Source organism: Oryzias latipes, chromosome 21, assembly GCF_002234675.1.
Source record: "Oryzias latipes chromosome 21, ASM223467v1".
In the NCBI taxonomy this organism is placed as follows: Eukaryota; Metazoa; Chordata; class Actinopteri; order Beloniformes; family Adrianichthyidae; genus Oryzias; species Oryzias latipes.
Genome location: NC_019879.2, coordinates 6,171,675 through 6,192,552, shown reverse-complemented (window position 1 = coordinate 6,192,552; position 20,878 = coordinate 6,171,675). Strand labels below are relative to the sequence as shown.

At 41.8% G+C, this 20,878-nt stretch overlaps 1 protein-coding gene across 1 annotated transcript; it reads right to left on the bottom strand.

Annotated features, from left to right (window-relative positions):
• Window positions 1-3,772: 3,772 nt before the first annotated feature.
• Window positions 3,773-14,292, bottom strand: LOC105357752 (C-type lectin domain family 4 member E-like). Its single transcript, XM_011493045.3, has 6 exons — window positions 14,075-14,292; window positions 13,889-13,990; window positions 11,147-11,278; window positions 10,335-10,480; window positions 5,730-5,833; window positions 3,773-4,597 (listed from the first exon to the last, which is right to left on the bottom strand). Exons 1-6 carry the CDS (start codon window positions 14,253-14,255, stop codon window positions 4,450-4,452), a joined length of 813 nt encoding a protein of 270 aa, XP_011491347.2. The 5' UTR covers window positions 14,256-14,292; the 3' UTR covers window positions 3,773-4,449.
• Between the last annotated feature and the right edge of the window lie 6,586 nt (window positions 14,293-20,878).

The following is a 20,878-nucleotide window of genomic DNA, read 5'->3' as shown; positions in this document are numbered from 1 at the left end:
CCACCTGGCCGGTCAGACGGCGGTCGCAATTGAAAAGATCGGATACGTTCCGGAATCAGGGCGGCATACCCAAGTGGCCTGGGTCGCAATTGAAAAAATCGGAATTGGGTCATTTCAGCCGCAGTGTGAACGTAGCCTAAGGCACACCTGTGCAATAATCATGCTGTCAAATCAGCATCTTGATATGGCACACCTGTGAGATGGAATGGATTGTCTTGGCAAAGGAGAAGTGCTCACTATCACAAATTTAGACAGATTTGTGACCAATATTTCAGAGAACTGGTTATTTTGTGTATGTGGAAAATGTTTCACATCTTTGAGTTCATTCCATAAAAATGGGAGCAATAACAAAAGTGTTGTGTTTATATTTTTGGTCAGTGTTTTTCTGTTATAATCCAAACCAAACCCTGGATGTTCTCTTACTTGTCCCCAGGAATTCGCTACGGCACAACCGGAATGGTTACCCTAGTGCTTGAAAGGGCTATGAATGGTACATGACAGATATCGCTCCAGGGCCTGGGTGGGGACCGGTATTCAGGTCCACAGCTGAGAGGTAGTGGGCAAAGGGGAGTTATGGATGGAATTCTAAGGCTAAGGTTTGGGGGACCATAATCTCGAACTTCACCGTCTTGGATTCCTTTTTTTTATCCCGCATTAATACATCATCCGCCCAAATGCCCATGCAAACATATTGTATGTTATTAGCTATTTGTGCGTGGGCAAATGGCGCAGATCCTTGTTGGCCAATTGTATTTTGTATAGAATCTTCTAAAAATCAACCTAACATAACTACATCTATTGACACCCCGAAGCCAGGGAAGAAGGAATCGGGGTCCGTCAGGCCTGGACCGGGGTCTGAGTCTGCAGGAATGGTTAAAATTATTAATGCAGATCCAAATGTAGATGACTGGTTCCAAATTACTACGGGGGTAGTGGCCAAGAAAACAACTGGTTATTGATGGTAGAACATGCCGCAAATCTGACTCAAACTAACTGTTTGGTGTGTATGGGACCTAGACCTATTATGATGGTTGTACCAGCAGCGATTTCATCCTATTGTATAGCAGATGTGATGACTAACACCAATCCATACCAGAAAACTTGTAAGGTTTTTGATAAATAGCATCCTGTTGCCCCAGAGGAGAAGGACAAAACCATATTTGACAAGAAGGTGGCACGTCAGAATTTTTTATGTTTTGAATTGAAGGGAGGTAGACAGTTAATTGGACATGTCCCAGAAGATTGGTGTAATGACACACAACAGTTGAATGATTTCAGACCCATAGCTAGAGCAGATGTATAGATTTGGTGTGGAAGAAACGAGTTATTTGACAGGTTGCCTGTTAATGCCTCTGGGAGATGTGCACTTGTCTCCCTTCTAATGCCTGTCCTGGTTGAACCAATTAGTTTTGAATATTTATTACGGTTACCCCAAGGTTTACAGGATGTACTGTTTGGACACCACCTTAGGCGCAGGGGATCCCACATACATAGACTCTATTGGTGTTCCCCGATGTGTCCTGGATGAGTATAAACTGGTGAACCAAGTAGCAGCAGGATGGGAGAGTATCCTCCTATGGGTAACCGCTAAGGACTATTCGGGAGTTGATACATCCATGTGGGATGACTGGATGAAAGTGTTTGATTCTCGGAAAACTCTGATTTCCTCTATCCTTGTTGCAGTAACAGTTTTTTCAGCCATTCCCACTCTTTGTGGTTGTTGTTGTATTCCCTGCATTAGGTCACTTATGACAAGACTCATAGAGAAGGCGGTGGGAGAAAGGGACCGGGAGCACGGACAATATGCCATGTTACCTGTGAGCGACCCCTTTTCACCACCCCTGCTGTGAGATCAGCTTGTGTGATTTTGCTCTGCCCTAACATGTCTCCATTAGTTCCCTTAACTCCAGGTGTCCCTTTTCCTTTAAAGGACTTGTTGTGATTACTGTCGGTGTCTTACTTTTTATGCAAGGGCTCATATATCAATGTATGTGTTTTTTTATTGTGTTTTGTTTTACTATGAAGGATTTTTGATACTTTTGTTACGATCTTGATGTGATGGCTAGATGCCACAGGTTGATTCCATCTTTGTGATCTCCCTTCAGGAGATCAAGAGAGGGAAAATGAAGAAATCTATGCTTGCTGTTTTAATTTGTATTACATTGAACTGTTAGGGTACAGGCTTACATGGTTTTGCCATTTACTCGTGACCTCCGACAAAAACGTTTACTGCTTTGACCTTTCCTGATGCTCGATCCATGGGAGCAGGACGTGCAAACATTCCCATGCGCAGGAAGAAGCTAACCTTTGCTCCAGCAATTGCTACGGAGTTCGGCTTTCCACAGCAGATTTGTCATGGACAGATGGGAAAGCAGGGAAGGGGAACCGACAGTGTGGTTGAACTCCAAATATGGACCGAAGGAAGTGGGCGGTCCAGCTGTCGCCGAATCTACGCATCCGGGGGGAGGCATCCAGCGAAGCACAGGATAAAAATCTTTCTTTGAGAAGAAGTCTTTTGTCTCCTCTCCAAAAACTGTTTGTAAGTTAGCCACAAGTAAGCTGTGTGCATTGCAGACTCCGGAATTTTACAGATATCTGTTAAACGTTGTTTTAGAAAACCCTGTCAGGGAATAAAACTTTGTTAATCTTTACTCTTCTGAATCCTGGTCATCTTTCCTCGACGCTTGAACACGTTTAGGAAAACTGCAAGACGAACAGATTTTCCTACAGTCCCCATATGGATGCGTCTCTCAGGAGCTGTCCGCGTTTAGCGGAAGATGAGCCTCCAAATGCCGGGTGGCCTTCTTTCTCAGTCCGAGAAGCAGCGACGATGATTTTTCCTGCGGAGTGGAGGAGCCGCTTTCAGGATGCCATCAGATGTTGGACCCAACAGCACATTGAAACGGTTGGAAAGAACAAGGTCATCACGGTCCAAGGCTTTTTTTCCTGTGGCACACCACCTCAGTCCAAAGCGGTTTGGGTGTAGACCTCGAGGAACGCCGCGGTGAGATGTCAGGGTCCCACTGAACCGTGTTTTCCAGAGCTGCTTTCAGAGAGGCAATATGTATGGACTGTTGATGCGCCAGGTCCAGCAAAGAGTTCAACAGATCATTTTTCGACCTCAACTCAGAGAGTTTCTGAATGTCCTTTCTGAGGTACGTGATCTGTGTATCGGCATTTTCTGAAGCAGTCATGTGAGACACAGTGGCAGCAGCAATCTTCTGATGTGACTCTCTGCTTATGAGATTTAGGTAAATATATATATATATATATATATATATATAATATATATATATATAGCAGCAGAAGGTTTTTATGTGAAGATTCAGTGCTTTTTCTTTGTTTTTGGTGATGACTTTAGTCATGCTCTTTTTGCCTTTTTCCCTCTGTCGTTTACACCAGATTTAGTTAAAAAGTGCTGACAATTATCCACAGCTGTCTTGGTTTGTGTTAATTGTCCTCAGTGTATTTGACTCTGGTTTCTTTTTTTTGTGCTGCCACCAATCCTGCTCTCTTGCATATTGGATCCTCCATCAATTCCTGAATTTTAAAGCACAAATGTGTTGTTTGAAAGGAACATAGCCTCCAACTATGTAGCTACATTGAACTTTCTGTGTTTAGTAAAGCAGATTGAAATGAATTTTTGATCCAAAACTCACAGAGCTTTGTGGGATTAAAATAATTGTGTTAAAACCTTTATTTATACTTATTTCCGTAGAATAAAAAAAAAAATTCTACGGAAATGAAAAAAAAAAGGAAATTCCACAAAACTCTGTTTCCATTTGAAATTTATTTGGGATTTCAGCAAACTAAAACACTAAAGGCAAGTCATCGTCTAAAACAGGGATCTGCAACCTGAGGCTCCGAAGCCACATGTGGTCCTTTTACTTCTACACTGTAACGCTATGGTTGAAGAAAAACTGCAAGTCTTTAATAAAAAATGAGACTGTAAAGTATAAAATATGCAATTAGTAAAGTACAAAAAATAGGTCAATTAGACTAACTCAAACTTTAAGTTATTCACAGACAGTTGATGGATGGTACGTATCACACTGTCTTGCTCCTGACTACATTAGCTGTAACGTTCCATCAGGCAGTGCGGCACATTTTTGAGCACTGCTCCTTATTACAGAAAATGAATTGGAGGTCAGTAAGTTCAGCCAAGGTTTGTACCAGATTATGAAGTTGATTATCTATTTTTGAACAAATTCAGGCATTTTTAACTGCACCTCATGGTTTGAAAAATACAGTAAGGGTCACTTAACTTAACCTTAACCCTAATTTATTCTTGGTTAGTTAGGTGATCACAGTTCTGAGCTGCTTACATTTTTTCATTGCCTTGGAAAAAGTAAAAGCTGATTTATTTTTTAAGTTTGTACCCTGTATGTATTTTGAAGGGTTAAAAACATCTTGGTTAGATATTAATAAGAAAAAACGTATAAAGATTTTTCAAACAAGTAGCATTTCTTCTTTTTCACAGATTAACAGCGCTGAATCCTTACATGGAGTATCATTCCAGAGTCCCGGATGTTCAAAATTAATTTCTCCACAGTCTTCCTCTGCATCATAATCATCAGGCTGATTAGATGCCCAGAACCTGTCAGGTCAGAGAATAAGAGAATTTGATTAAGACAACTTTGTCAAATATGTATTTGTAGTTGTCAAGGATAGAAGCTTACGCACACTCACACTCCCACACACTTCTTGAGGAGCTTTTGTGTCATAACATTTATGGTTTGTTTGGGGGCAGAACCCACTGCTCCACAGTTAAGTTTATTTTTTTACATTTCTTTAGATTTGTTGCTTGGTAAAATATCTATACTTGTACAAAATGTATTTTGCTTTACACATTAAATAACAAAATGCACTTCATGACTTGTGCACACATTTTGTTTAGTAATTCTGTTCTTTTGAGTTCTCTAAGGCCTGATTAGGTGGCAAAGGGAGGAGCAGGACAAGTTCCTGAACATTTGGAGATGATGGAGGAGGAAAACAAAGTTATTCATTAGTTGGACTATTGTTTGTATTCTTGAAACATGTTCAACTTGTTTTGAAGTATAAGTCCAGTTTTGTTGGTTAAAGCTTTAAATGACTAGTAATTGACTTATTTAGTTAATATTTAGGTTTTGAATGTTTTGTATTTGTAGTTCCCTCCCTATTGTGTCATTGGTCTGAACAGCCAGAATAAAACCTCCCTAATGTGTGCTGTTGGGGGGTCAGTTTTGATTCATTTGGTTTGAGCTTTTTTTCCTGATTCGCTCAGTTACATTTTTGTCAAGTTGGTCTATTTAAATTTAGCCCTATGCCAATTTTGTTTAGGGTGAAGTAATATATCTTATTTGAATATATTTTTTGTCCTGTGGCTCAGTCTGCCGAGCGGCCCCTGACAACCTTTTAAATGGAGGAAAATGGAGCTTCCAGAGGGGTGGACAGCTCTGAGGGCACAGGCAACGAGCCAAATGTTGGAAACCTGGTCTCTGTCTTTCGTTCTCACATGAGTCAGCAGGAAGTCAGAAGCCAGGCAAAGGGAAGAAAGTCCTCGGTAGAAAAAACGATTCAGAGTACTCAAAAAAATAGTGTACAAGAACTATTTTTTGTGGATGTGTGAATGGTAAATGGCGAATGGTTGCGTAGCACCGACCTTCCTTTAAGGTCTAAAGTGCTTTACAGTCACAGTCCCCCATGCACACACACACACATTCACACACTGATCCAGAGTGAACACTCACTGCAGAGTCAGAGGACTTCCATCAACCCATTTCCAGGTCCCCTCCAAGTCTCTGTCAGACAATCCAATCCAAAACTGTTGCTTTTTCAATTTAGAAATAAATGCCTGCAAAAAAACAACATAAGCTGCTCACCAGTTTTTCAACATATTTTTTCAAATGAGATGTTAAAAAGTTAAAACCTGACTGAAAGCAATAATTCAAACAAATTAGATTTAAATAGATTTAATAAAAAACATTAAAAATAAAGATCATCAAATAAACTACTGTTACACTGAATTACATTATAGGTTGAAGCACAATTTATTTTATGTGAAATGTGGTTGTGCTTTGCATTTTAGATTTATGTATTTTGATCACAGGACAACTGCTTATGATAAAATGATATCAACACACACATAATTTACAGACAAGCTTCTTTCTTTAACTTTGTATTACCGTAATTTCTGGACTATAAGCCGCTACTTTTTTCCTGCGCTTACAGCCCTGCGGCTTATTCAGTGACCCGGCTAATTTATGGATTTAATTGGCGGCCGCCATGTACGTTCTTTCGGACTCAGTGACTGGTTTGAATTCTTTAACTAACACCAAGCACAAGTCATTTGTTTTTCAACACACTAAACAGCCAAACAGCATGGACCTCACTTCAGGTCTTAGACACTTCAGTCATGGTTCAACAAAACGAAACACGCATGCCCGGCCGCATCCCAGAATCCTTTGGTGCCATTAGACCCAACGTGCACGTGATCGCCGCTACAATATGATGAAGCTTTCAAGTTAAAAACAATCCTTAAAAGCAGCGTGAAAAAATCCACCATCACCAACGGGTTTGGAAAAGCCGGTCAGCTGCGTGACAAAGAGAACAGCGCATGGAGTGAATTTACCTCTGAGTCATAGTGACTCGGCTGGCTGCACGTAAATATGTGGGAATAACATCAGCCTTTATTTTGTCGGGACACGACTGGAAGCAGACATCCACGTGATTGTTTTTACGGTTTCTAAGGACTGACCGGAATTTTGCATTGAAAAGCTCACAGCCTCCGTGTGAGCTGGAGACATGTTCTCCTGCTGCTCGTTCACATAGAGCCGCGCGGCCGATGGCAGTCTGATGGCTCCCACACGTAACAACGCATCCGCCCCTCATCCACAAAACGTACAGTATTAAGTCCGATTGTTCTGCACAGGCACGATTTGCTCCTCCCTGGAGCCGCCCAGGCCAGAGGTGTTCGGAGACGATAGGAAGGGGAGCGCGCGGGGCTAGCGCGGAGCGCAGAAGCGTCCACGGAGCAACAGTGTTTGTTGTGGAAGGAAACTTCTGACGCACGCGCCGCGCTGAGGCGCTGGTATCGCGCTGAGGCGCGCGCTTTTCAGTCGCCGCTGCTTTATTTTACTGGTGTGTTTTTTTAACCAGCCCTGTTACTCCCATAACGCTGCCGCGACACAAGCGGAAGGAGAGCTGTTCCCGTTCACCCCTCCATGCACTGCTGCTACTTGCTCATTCTTAAACACGTACAACAGTGTGGCGAGCCGGGCGTTGGCCACGCCTTTAGCCCCTAAGACTCATGGGAAATGGGGGATCGCGGATGTAAATTTCCTCATCATAACTGAGGGATGTAATGTTGATTATATGGTTACTGTTTGTAATTTTATGTATGATACCTAGATTGTCAATAAGTAAAAAAAAAAAAAAAAAAAACCATAACAGGAACTTGTGAACAAAATAGAGATCCACACTGTTTGGCAGATGTGGGTATACTCAAATGCATGACCCGGAGGCAAGGCTGACTCCTCCCACAGTGTGGCAATGAAACACACGCACTCTGGGAGTCAGGACGTGATTTGTCAGGTTTACCATGTTGCCTAATACATGCGGCTTTTACTCCGACGCGGCTTGTGTATGTTTAAAAGTAGTGAAACACGTGAAAATGGGTGGGTGCGGCTTGTAATCGGGTGCGCTTTGTAGTCCGGAACTTACGGTACAGGTTAAAAGTGTTCTTGTTCGAGGATTCCAGGCTTACATGAGGCAGTTCTGTGATCAGCCTTCTAAGAATGATGAATTTGTATGAGTGAGTTTAGAATTAAACCTGATTACAACATATGGCCACATTTTCTCTGTCTTTCTCTATTTTTAATAAATAGTACGATGACCAAACTTCTTCTCACTGAAACCATAACCACATTTAATCTAAAAATATATGCTTTTAGAAATATTTAATATCAATAGATCTTAATTAGACAAAATTGTGGCTTTTCAGCTGGGTTTAGGTCTGGCCTGGAACCTGGTTATTCTTTTTTTTTAACCCTTGTGCTATCTTAGATGACCCCACCCTTACATTGACGTGTTATTCCTACCATGAAAAAGGTGGATAAAGGTGGAAAGATTTCATGTAATCCATAGGCACCACTGAAAATCATTAATCATTGAAAAAGGATCAGCACACTGTCTAGTGGGTCTAGATGACCCAACTCCCAATGTCAAGGTGCCTAGGATAGCATAAGTGTTAAATAGATGTACTTCCATGCTTTGATCATTTCCTGTGACATAACTTAGACCCAGCTGTTTATTGGACTATTCACCGAACACACGTTTAGAATATAGTCCTTGACAAAAGTCTTGTCGCTTATCCATTTTGTAGAAACAAAAGCGTATAACCTCACTTTTAATAAATCCATTGGTTTTAGAAATGTCTCATATGAAAGCTAAAACCCTCCCAAATTATGTTCAATATACGAAAATAAAATTGCTTCACTGAAGAAAGATTGATCATTTAATAAACACAGGTCACATTTTGGCAAGACAAAAGTTTTGTCGCCTACAGAGAGTAATGTGAAAATTTAACAAATACTTTACTTCAAAAACAAAAATATGTTGCATAACATCAGTGAATTACGTAGTGCTACAGTGAGATCCATATTTAATATCTTGTATGACTTCCATGACCTTGAAGGACAGCATCCATGCGTTTTGACAATGATTCATACAATTCATCGATGAAGTCATCAGGAATAGCAAAGAAAGCAGTCTTACATGCCTCCCAGAGTTCATCAAGATTCTTTGGTTTCGTCTTCCATGCTTCCTCTTTCATTCTACCCCAGACATGCTCAATGATGTTCATGTCTGGTGACTGGGCTGGCCAGTCCTGGAGCACCTTGATCTTCTTCGCCTTGAGGAACTTTGATGTAGAGATGGAAGTATGCGATGGAGCACCATCCTGCTGCAGAATTTGACCCCTTTTATGGTTGGGAATGTGAGAGGTAGCCAATACTTCTTGATATTTTATGCTATTGATATTGCCTTCCACCCTGCAAATGATTCGCACACCCCCATACTGGATGTAACCCCAGACCATGATTTTTTCGCCACCAAACTTAACTGTTTTCTGGGTGAATCTTTGGTCCATGCGGGCTCCATTTGGTCTCCTGCAACATTTGCGTCGGCTGTGATGTAATTCATCTGAAGACTCATCTGAGAAATCCACCTTTTGCCACTTTTCCAGCGTCCATCCTTTTAGCAGGCTGTGGGCCTTGGCAAATGCCACACGTTTTTTCAATTGCCTTTCGTTTAGTGCTGGTTTCTGGGCACTGATTCGACCATGCGAGGCCATTTTGAGACAGAATTCTACAAACTGTTCTGGTTGACACAGGGACTTGAGGTGACCAGGCCTGGTGGAGCTCTGCTGCAGTGGAAAAGGCGCTGGCCTTGGATTTTCGAACCAACAAACGGTCCTCCCGAGCAGTTGTCTTGCGGGGTCTCCCAGACCTGGGCTTGTCAAAAACATCTCCAGTCTATTCAAATCTTTTTCTTATTCTTTGTACTTGACGCTGAGACCCATTGAAGGTGTCAGCCACCTCAGCAGTGGATCTGGTCTTCAGCCTCTTGATAATCAACGCTTTGGTCTCAGGGTGAATTTTAGGCATGTTGTCAGAGGTCAAGTTGCAGTTTATGTGAAGGCCTGGTGTGCTGGGGTCCTTTTTATACACACCCACTAATTGATTGATCAGTAATTGATCACAGGTGAGGCTGTAATCTAGGATTGGGTGCATCATATGACAAGGCAACAAAACTTTTGTCTTGCCAAAATGTGACCTTTCTGTGTTCATTAAATGATCAATCTTTCTTCAGTGAAGCAATTTTATTTTCGTATATTGAACATAATTTGGGAGGGTTTTAGCTTTCATATGAGACATTTCTAAAACCAATGGATTCATTAAAAGTGAGGTTATACGCTTTTGTTTCTACAAAATGGATAAGCGACAAGACTTTTGTCAGGGACTGTACTCTGGTAAACAAAAAAGGGGCTCCTGGTTGACTTCATAAATACATTTACATTGTAAGGCCTAATTCACACCAGGGGTTATTTCCTTGAATGATCCACTTTCTTTGGCAGAAGTTAAAACCTCACCTGATTTCTGATGTGGATCAGACAATCAAAACCTGATCCCATTTTTTTCAATTTTTTTTAGTACTAGGGAGTTGCTTCAGTCTTTTAATGGGATCTAAATTACATTAAGAATCTGTCTAAACCCAATCACATGGATGCTTAAATGTTATTGTTGATTTGTAAATGTTAATTTAATCCAAAAAAGACCAAAAATACAATAACGTACATTTTCCTCTTTGGTGTTTATCACCACCAGATCAGCTCCTCTAGCTCTGCAGAACTCTCTTGCTTTATCCCAGGACTTAGACCCTTCAGAGAAGAAGTAACAAGAGGAACCAAATCTGATCCATTTCTCAGGACATCCCGTTTTCCCTGGAACACATTTGACATTTTAAGCAAGACAAAATATTAACACATTATTGAAACAAGCAGAATTACCAGCTTTTTATCAATCGCCGTCTGGATCTGAATGGCTTTAAAGGTTCTGCAGAAATTAATAGAAAGTCACTTTCTGTTCCTTATGATTGGTATCAAAAATGGTTTCAGCACATGTCAGATATATTTTTATGCAGCAGCAGCAACAATGTTAGAATCTGGCTTCTTCTGTGCTCAAACACCAACAATAAAGAAGTGTTTGTCTCCAATTCCTTTTGGACAAAAGAAAACTTCTAGTTTGATTTGGATTGTACTTTTTTTGCATTTATTTCTGTAACTTTAGAGTTTTAGCCAAAGCATTATTATTAAACTGAAATAAAGTGTAATCATCCCAGAAAGGTATCATTGATTCAAGGAAGAAGTCAGTGAAGTCAGAGTTTTTCTGTTCTTACAGAGAATCCATTGGAATGTGAGCCCTCCGTGGGCCAGTGGTATAAAAAAAACAAAAGAATCTGATAAACCGTGCACGTAGATCAATCAAGTGTGCTTGTACTGTTGTGCAATCGTGTGCGCACTGGCCCCTGGGGGGCTCTGTAGGAATGCTACATGGTATAGCTGCATCTTCACAAATGTACATTTATTATACATGCATTTTAGACTTACTTTTAAAATCTATTAGCTTCTTGGTTGTTTCAATGAGGCTGGAATTCATCCTCTCAATAACAGCATTCAGATGCTCAGTCAAATTGTCTTTGTTGTCAGAGATTTCAGACAAATGTCTTACTGAGTCACCATCTGTAATGAAATCAGGCCAAAATAAAAACGTCATCAGTGACTTAAGCAGAATGGATGGTGGGAAAAGTGCAGTTAGCTAACAGACTATGAGTAACGAGTTAGAGTAAAGGTGCACATAAACTATTAAACATTATTACCCAACATGCAGACATATAGACTCTAAAAAATGAGTGCATAAAGACAGATCTTCATGGAAAGAAATAATGAACCACAAATCAAGTTTAATTTTTCTTTTGTTAACTGATAAAACATTAGTGAGACTGATATGTTAGCCATAGTGGAGTTTGGAGTGTGACTGTTTGAGGTTGTGGACAAGTGTATTTTATATAGATAACTAGTTCAAACTGGTCCCATTAATACAGGTAACCAGTGGAGGACATAGGATCCTTTTACAGAAGAAGTTACAGGTCTGTGAAACCAGAAATCTTGCTTATTGTAGATGAACAAATACCTTTTTCCACCATAGTTTTCAAATACATTCTTTAAAATTCAGACGACATGATTTTCTCTTTATGTCTCTCATAGTTGAGGTTTACTCATGATGAAAATTATAGACCTCTCTCACCTTTTTAAGTGCGAGAACTTTACAATTTGTGGCTGACTAAATACTTTTTTGTCCCCCTTGTAAAACAGATCCTTATTTGACCTTTGGCCTTTGCCTGTTCAAACACCTGTTCAACCAGTTTTTTAGAGAAGTTGTAGACTTGCCAGATAGTGAAAATTATTTATTTATTTGTTATGCTGTGCTGCCTAATAATGTTACCTAATAGAGGCATGCAGAGACGAAAGCACACTAGACCAAGCACAGAGCCCTGTGGTACACCACGCCTAACACTGCTGTATGAGGAAGACTTATTTACATGATCAGATAAAAATGTCTTAGAACAGCTTTCAGCAGTTCCTGTTAGACATTTTCCAAAATCTGCAGCAAAATATTTTGATCAAGTGGGTCAAATGAAGCACTGAGGCCTGAGGAAAAATTTACAAATGTTATCTAATATTGATTGCATTGAAGTAAAAGTACAAAGCAACATAATTAGCTTTCTCTTACAGCAAAGTTTTTTCATCCTGTCATCTGCTGCTTTATCTCTCACATGCATAACTTCCTGCTTCTACCACATCTGTAGATCATCAATGTGGTTAAAAACCCTTTTATCTAATTTCCTACCAACCTTTGCATGTCTCAATGGATCTGATGTGTCAAATTTATGATACTTGAATGGATTTTTTATTTCGATTTTCAAAGGTAAACATGAGCATGGTATTTGCAATTAAATGTAAAAAAATGTATAGATGTGAGAGAAATAGCTAAATCTGGGCAGCATGGTGGGAAAGTTGTTAGCACTCTTGCCTCACAGGAAGAAGGCCCTGGTTCAAGTCCCTGCTGGGGGACCTGAAACAGAACATCAATGACCTTTCTGTGTGGAATTTGCATGTTCTCCCCATGCATGCGTTGGATTTCTTCGGGACTCCAGCTTCTTCCCACCTAAAACATGCTTCATAGGTTCATTGGTTAAACTAAATTGTCCCTCGGTGTGAATGTGTATGGATGTGTGATTGTGGTCCTGCGACAGAGCGGTGACCTGTCCAGGATGTTTTCTGCTTCTGCCCACAAGTGGACAGGATAGGCTCCGGCATTGACGTAACCCCAAAATGGAAAAAACGGATTTAGAAGATGAATAAATTATTTAATAAATATGAAACAATCAGCTAATTTTATGTAAGTGAACTATAATAACCCTTATAGTCCTCGACAACACTTCCCTGAAAATTATTGGTTTCTTTGCTGTTTGACTGAAATAGATGGCAGAAAAAATGAAGACCTATTCAAGACCTTAACTGACTTTAGATAAAATTATATTTATAATTCACCTAAAATAACCGAATTTGGATTCCTTGACCTTTTTGTCCAGATTGACTGCTTCATCAAAATTACACATATGAATCCCACCTCTTCCTGTTTATACTTTTATTTTTTACAATTGTTCAAAAAAAAACAGTTCAAATTTATTTTAACACGTTAGAAATATTTTTGCTTACACAGCTCCCTGTTATTTAAACACAATAATAATTTAGATGAAGACAATGAAAAAAGTAAAAATAAACATCAAAGAATCCACATGGAAACTACTAAACATCACATAGACAGACCCATACAACCCTGCAGGATAATTGTTTCAGGTTTTCTACATTACATCTTCCATTCATCTGTTTCCATTCCTGCTTGTGAGGGTTGCTGGAGCAAATCACTGCTGCTTTAGGAGGAGCGCGAGTTACACCCATTTGTAGTCCATAACAGGCTCACACATACATTACACATAATAGAAAATTAGAGTCACCAATTCAGCTATGAAGCATGTTTTAGGGCCATTAGAGGAAGCTGGAGAACCAGGAGAAAACCCACACACACATGGAGATCATGCAAACTCCACACATAAAGGACCAGCTAGAGCTTAACCAGTTGAAATGGAAGTGCAAACCACTACATTATCATGCAGTCTTACATGCCAAATTTTAAAAAAGATTAAAAAAAATTACATTTCTGACTTGAATGTAAAAGAAAAAATAAATTTATTGTCACATTTGGTCTGTTGTGAGGTAAATACTCACAGAGGAGGCCAAGAATGACGAGTCCAGCCAGAAGAAGAACACTCAGCATCATCATGAAAGTAATAACACCGAGATAGCATCTCCTGTTGGACTTGATGGAAGCTATGGGGGGAAAGTTATCACTTAAACCACAATAGACAAACATAAAGAAAATTAATTTTGTTTTATCAGTGAGTTCATTCTTACCTGGTGGATTTGATACAGAAACGTGGCACACAGGATCTTCAGGTTCAACATTTTGAGAAACGGTTTCCATTATAAAGATGTAAAATCTAAGAATGTGTGAAGTGTTTAACAGACTGACTTGTATACTGAACAGCTTTTCCTGTCTGAGGTTATTATTGAAGTGGTGGGAAGTCAATGTCATGTGACAGTAGTTGCATTGCGACAGGAAGCTCGGGTGAGGTGAATGTTTGAAAGTGAGGGGGAGAACAGAATTTTAGTAAAAAAAAAAATACAAGTTTAGCTTGTACTTTTTTCCCATTAACTTTTAAGTGTCCAGCAGCTGAGCAAACAAATAAGAGTTGATGACCAGATTTTACTGTTACAACAGGTGGTTATTAGGGTTGTAAAGGTACTGTTAGCAAGTTTAAGTCTTCACTGTACTGTAGGGTTATACCTTTTTCCTACCTGCAGCGGGATTCTTTTGAAGAAATTACAACGGGCCACTCACCAGGTTCTCTTTATTAACAGGGCCGAACAGAGAAACTTGCTCTTACAGACAGAGTATAACAGCGACCCCTTCTGGTCATAAAAAAAGTTAGTTACAAAGCAATCATATCAGCCCATATGGTATAGATATTCTTTATTGATCCCACATTGGGGAAATTCAATTGCTACAGCAGTTCAAAAAGCAGAGAAGAAGAATGACAGCAATGTGCAAAAGAATGAATTGTTCAAAATGTGCAAAAATACAGATCTAAAAAGTGCAAAAATAGAAAAAGTAAGTAATGACTAATGTACACCATTACGACATAACGTATGTTATGCGTAATAATAAAATTAAATAAAGTAAAAACACAGAATATACAGATGAGCTATGGATGTATGATAACCGGTTTGTACATGCATATTTAAACTGTGGCATTGTACAATCTTACAGCTGTTGGGATAAATGACTTGCGGAACTGTTCCTTCCTGCATGGGGGGTGTAGAAGTCTGCAACTGAAGGAGCTGTTCAGTGCCTCCACTGTCTGTTGTGGTGGTTGAGAGGTGTTGTCCATGATGGATGTTAACTTGGCCAACATCCTCCTTTCACCCACTTCCTCCACAAAGTCCAGTTGTCACTCCAGGACAGAACTGGCCCTCCTGACCAGCTTGTTAAGTGTCTTCCTGTCCCGGTCTGTGCTACCTGCTCCCCAACAGGCCACGGCGTAGTGGATAACAGAGGCTACCACAGAGTACTGGAAAGTCCTTAAGAGAGGCCTGCACACTCCAAAGGACCTCAGTCTCCTCAGAAGGTGGAGGCTACTTTGGCCCTTCTTATACAGGGCATCGGTGTTGTAAGTCCTGTCCAGTTTCTTGTTGAGGTGAACACCCAGGTACTTAAAACTGTCCTCTACCTCAATGTCTGAGCCCTGGATGCTCACCGGTGTGTATTGTAATGGTCTCCTACGGAAGTCAATCACCATCTCCTTTGTATTACTGGTGTTCAAGCACAAGTGATTACGCTCACACCAGTCCACAAAGTCCTTGATGACTGACCTGTACTCCAGCTCGTTCCCCCTGACACACAGCCAACAATGGCCGAATCGTCAGAGAACTTCTGGAGGTGGCTACCGCCGGTTTTGTAGGTAAAGTCCGATGTATAAAGGGTGAAGAGGAACGGTGAGAGCACCGTCCCCTGAGGAGCACCAGTGCTGGAAACCACCACCTCCGACACACAGTTGTGTAGCTTCACATACTGTGGTCTGTTGGTGAGGTAGTCAATCGTCCATCCAGCCAGTCTTCCGTTTACTCCAGCCCCTTCCAGCTTCTCTCTCAGCAGAGCTGGCCGTATGGTGTTAAAGGGGCTGGAGTACTCAAAGAACATGACCCTCACAGCGGGTCCGGCATCCTCCAGGTGAGTCAGCGGCTGGTGCAGCAGGTAGATGACAGCGTCATCCACCCCGATGTTCAGCCTGTGGGCAAACTGCAGCGGGTCAGTTTCGGTGCTGACCACTGAGCGGAGGTAGCTGAGGACGAGTCTCTCCATTGTCTTCATTAAGTGGGAGGTCAGGGCTACTGGTCTGCAATGGTTTGGTTCTTTCGCGTGCGCCATCTTAAGAACCGGAACCACACAGGAGGTCTTCCACAGGACCGGGACCATACCCAGACTCAGGTTGAAGATGTAAGTGACCACCTCACAGAGCTGGTCAGCACAGTCCCTGAGCAGTCCGTGTCTGATGCCGTCTGGACCTGCAGCTTTCCTGGTCTTAAGTTGCCTTAGTTCTCTCCTCACCTGATCAGAAGTGAGGCAAAGGGGGGTGGAGGTGGGGGGCAGAGATGGTATGGCTGTGGATGGGGGTGGTGTGCAGTGATGAGAGTGATTGGGGTGGGGGTTGGTTTAGCTGCTGGGCTGGGCAGATTCAACTCGTTGGCCAAGCCCTGGTCTTCATCAGATGCCACTGTGTCTGCTCTCTGTCCGTGACCAGTGATGGTCTTTAGACCTCTCCACACACCTCGAACGTTGTTGTTCTCCAGCCGCTCCTCCAGCTACCTCTTGTAGCTGTTCTTGGCCTGTCTGATTTTGTATTTGAGTTCATGCTGAACTCTCCTCTGCTCCTCTCTGTCCCCTGAAATAAAAGTCCTCCCATTCTCCTTCAGTAGGGCTCTTAGCTCCTGGGTCACCCAGGGCTTGCTGTTGGAGAAACACAGCTTCCTCCGAGTTGGTACAGTGTTCTACACACATAAGCTGATGTAGTCAGTGATGCAGTGGGTCAGGCTGTTGATGTCATCTCCATGAGAGCTGCAGAGTGTCTCCCAGTCTGTGGTCTGGAAACAGTCTCTCAGTCTCTCCCTGGCCTCGTCAGTCCATGCTCTCACTGACTTCTTCTTCTGGGGTAGTTCAAAAGGGGGGTATAAAGTGTCTTTTCTTGATCATGTGGCCAGATTAATGTAGGGAACCAATATTAATTAAATACATGAAAGTAGTATCAAATGCCTTACACAGGCAAAAGTGCAGTAAAATAGAGCACAGCGCTCATTTGGGCTGTGTTCCATTTTTACATACTGTAGTAGAAAAGCTGCAGCCAAACTCCAAAGATCTGGCCTCACTAGATATATTATAAGAAACAAGCAAAAGCTGTTTGCAAAGCAGGTACCATTTAGATCGGCAATTTAAAAAAAAAAAAACAAAAAAAAGATTTTGTAAGAAAAATTTTTTTGTTTCCATGTACAGTTTAGGACGGACCTTTTCAAATGGGTGTTTTACTTCAGGAGAAAAAAACACGTTTATCCATGTTTAACTATTGATCTTGCAATAGCAGGGGTGTCCAAACTACGGCCCGCGGGCCAACTGCGGCCCGTGGGTCTGTTTTTATTGGCCCGCAGCAAATTTTGAAAATATAATTGAATATAGCCCGCACATGGCGCTTGAGCTCAACTCTGTTGCACTTCTCAGTTTCAACACTAGACTGAGTGGGTCACAGAAAGGTGTGTTGCGGAATGTGTGTGTGCTGAGCGGGGCGCGTGCCACGAGAGAGAGGGGGAGGAGCGCGTGCAGGTGGAGATGGGTGTGTGAGCACGGAGCGGAGGTGTGGGGGGTCGATATATTGTGTGTTCGGAGGACGGAGCAATTTAATAAATAGAAGGTGTTCCCCCCCAGAATAACTGTTTGGAGTCGTTCTTAATCCACTCTCTGGCTGAGGGTTGCGAACGGGAAAGTGAACCCCGAAGGAGAATCGCCTTCGGCCCTGGAGGAAATCTCCCCTGCACTTCTGACCACGGTCGGAAAGAGAGAAACGCAAAGAGAAGTCCCGCGCAGGAAAGGTTCAACAGGTGTTTGCCCTTTTAAACAAAATTAAGCAAAGAAGAATATTTACCATGAGTCAGCAGAAATGGCAGCACTGAAGAAACGTAAGATAGCAAGTGAGTGTAGAAGATTTCAAACACGGTGGGAAAATGAATATTTCTTTAAGTAGATCAACGGAAAGTGTGTCTGTTTGATTTGCTCTGAAGATGTTGCCGTGATGAAAGAGTATAATATCCGTCGGCACTATGAGACCAAGCATCAGAGCAGATACGCTTCGTACACAGGTGCCGAACGAGCACAGAAATTCAATGCAAATGGCAGCAAGCCTGCAAGCTCAACAACAGTTTTTTTTCCATCGCGGTGAGTCAACACACGCCGTCCATCCAGGCCTCCTTCACTATTTTCCTCGTGTTATTAGCAGCGTTACACAAGGGGTTGCCGCCTGCCTGTCTCCTAATAATGGCCTCCACGTCTCCCCACAGGCTTCATAAGAGCAAAGGGCACAGGCTTAGGAAGTAAAGGAAGCTCCTATGAGCTGTCTCCGTCTGACACCTACAAGGATGCTGTTCGCAAGGCCATGTTTGCACGCTTCACAGAGATAGAGTGAAGCTAAAAGGTGAAGAAAATGCATTCTGAACTGTGAAAAAGTATTCCCTTTATGTAAAAACTTGTTTTGTTTTTGGATTTTTTTTTTTTTTTCATAGCTGCATATTTTGTCACAGAGTGTAATTGTAAAGTAAAGCTTTTTAAATTGTGTGCGTTTAATGTTAAAATTGTCCTCGTTGGTCACCCATAAGCCCTTTTTTTTGGTCTACTTTTCTCAGAAAACAGGACTTCGACTCTTTATAATCTACAAAATCGTGCACTCTGCCATTCAACCAAACTAGCGGCTACATATGTAAAGATCTGCTGGCTTCAGCTGCTCAATAAACCCGTTCTGAACTGCATGGTTGGAATGAGGTTTCATTGTTTCATTTTGACGTGCGCTTGTTTCATGTGGCACAGATCAGCATCACTGCAGCAATGTTCTTCACATTATAGGTGAGTTAAAAATACACAGTGATCATGTGTCAATGTGTCACCTCTTGTGTGCCGCCCGGACCTTTGCTCATTTTTCTGTGTTTGGCCTTCACCAAAATAACTTTGGACACCCCTGGCATAGGGAAATCTGCATCCTGAAACAGTTTATTTGCCCCCCCTGGGTCTATGGGTGGTACTGCAACGTCCTAAGTGCTCATCTATTTATTTAAATACCTTGCTGCACACTTACACAACATGCTATAGTTTTTTAGGCTTGGCTTTTCTGAACTATTTTCTCTTTAACATCAGTCAATAAAATAATCCTGCCACAACTATACAGAACTGAGACATGCCCATGTTCTTAAACAAATAAATTTTCTCAGCAGCTTTGTGATCCAGCTCAGATGTGGTCGTTTCGTTTCAGCAGATCATACCTACAACTCCCTGACATCCTGTGTTGCATCAGATTGTTGTGATCAGTGGATATTTGCCTCCAATCTGCTTATCTCAGGAGCACCTGTTCTATGTTCTCTTGACCCAGGAGAGTGTGTCGTGTCCTGCTACAGATGAGGAATGAGTACAAGCAGACACAGGATACAAAGGGGCTTTCTTCTGATACTCAACAGGCAATAGTTTGCTTGAAGTTCAGCATGGATTGCTAAAAGAAAATTCACTTTTTTGCTCTTGTTTGTTTTAGTGCTTACGTATCATCCATGTTTTGTGATGTTTAGGATTTTCTCACAAATGATCATCTATCCATCCATCCTCGTAACCGGTTTCAGGGTCACGGGGCTGCTGGAGCCTATCCCGGCCTCTCGTGGGTGGGGCAGGGTTCACCCTGGACAGGTCACCAGTCTGACACAGGACCACGGTCATTCTCACATTGTTGCTGTCACCCATACACACTCGTATTCATACTTAGGGACAATTTAGAGTAACCAATTAACCCCTGATGCATGTTTTTAGACAGTGGGAGGAAGCAGGAATCCCCAGAGATAACCCACACATGCATGGGAGAACATGGAACATGCAAAGGACCATTAACTTCAAAATCATGTGATATTTCTTCTTTGTTTTCAAATAGAAAAAGTTTTGTGAATATTTTTGGATTGAGTTTTACTCTTAAGCAAACTGTTGTAGTTGCAAATGGAAAACAGAGATAATTCCAGGTGTCGTCTGTTAATCTTACGTAGGGTAGTGCCAAAATATCGATATCGCGTTATTTAGTCCCGCGATTGATTCTCGAGATGTCTTCGTCAAGTATCGACCTTTTATTTACATTTAAAGCCCCTGTAAAATGTTATATTAACCATCCTTTGGTAAGACAATTCTTCGGAGGGTCGATAAGGGGCGCTCGTTGCGAGATTGGCTGTTGCGGGCGGACAAAGAAGAACACACATTCCTTGCCCAACCGGCTGCCATTTTCGAATAATTTAAGCGCAATGCATTGTGTCTCATACGCGGTGCATTCTGCTCAATATTCGCCAATCGAGTGAGCATCGATCCACACTGGTTTTTCGTAGAGACTTCTGGGAAATTTCTAGTCCACTCGATTTTTGAACTGTAGATTCGGACAACCCTACAAAATGGCGACCGCACTATATAGTGGACTATATAGGGGTTAGGGCGGTAATTCGGACACAGGGAAAGATAAAAAAAAAAAAAACAGTCAAACAATGAGACGCGCCGGCAGCATTGAAGCTACATCACCCTAAGTTGTGTGAGAAAGCCGTGGCTGCTGCTGACCTGAAGCCAGCACAGCCCGGCACGGATATCTTTTTGCAGACGAAGCTACCGCCGTCTTCTGCGAGAGCACTGGCAATAACAAACGGAAAACGGTCTCCCCGTCCCTGCAGCGCGGTGGAGAACGAGGAATTTTGATTTTTATTGAAAGCAGTAGAGCCACGCTTTGACATTCCCTCTCGGAAATACTGAAAAAAGGACCCCTGCGCTCTACGCCCAGACCAGAGCTATGGTTGAGATGGAAACAGCAGAAAGAGAGGCATCACTGCCCTTAA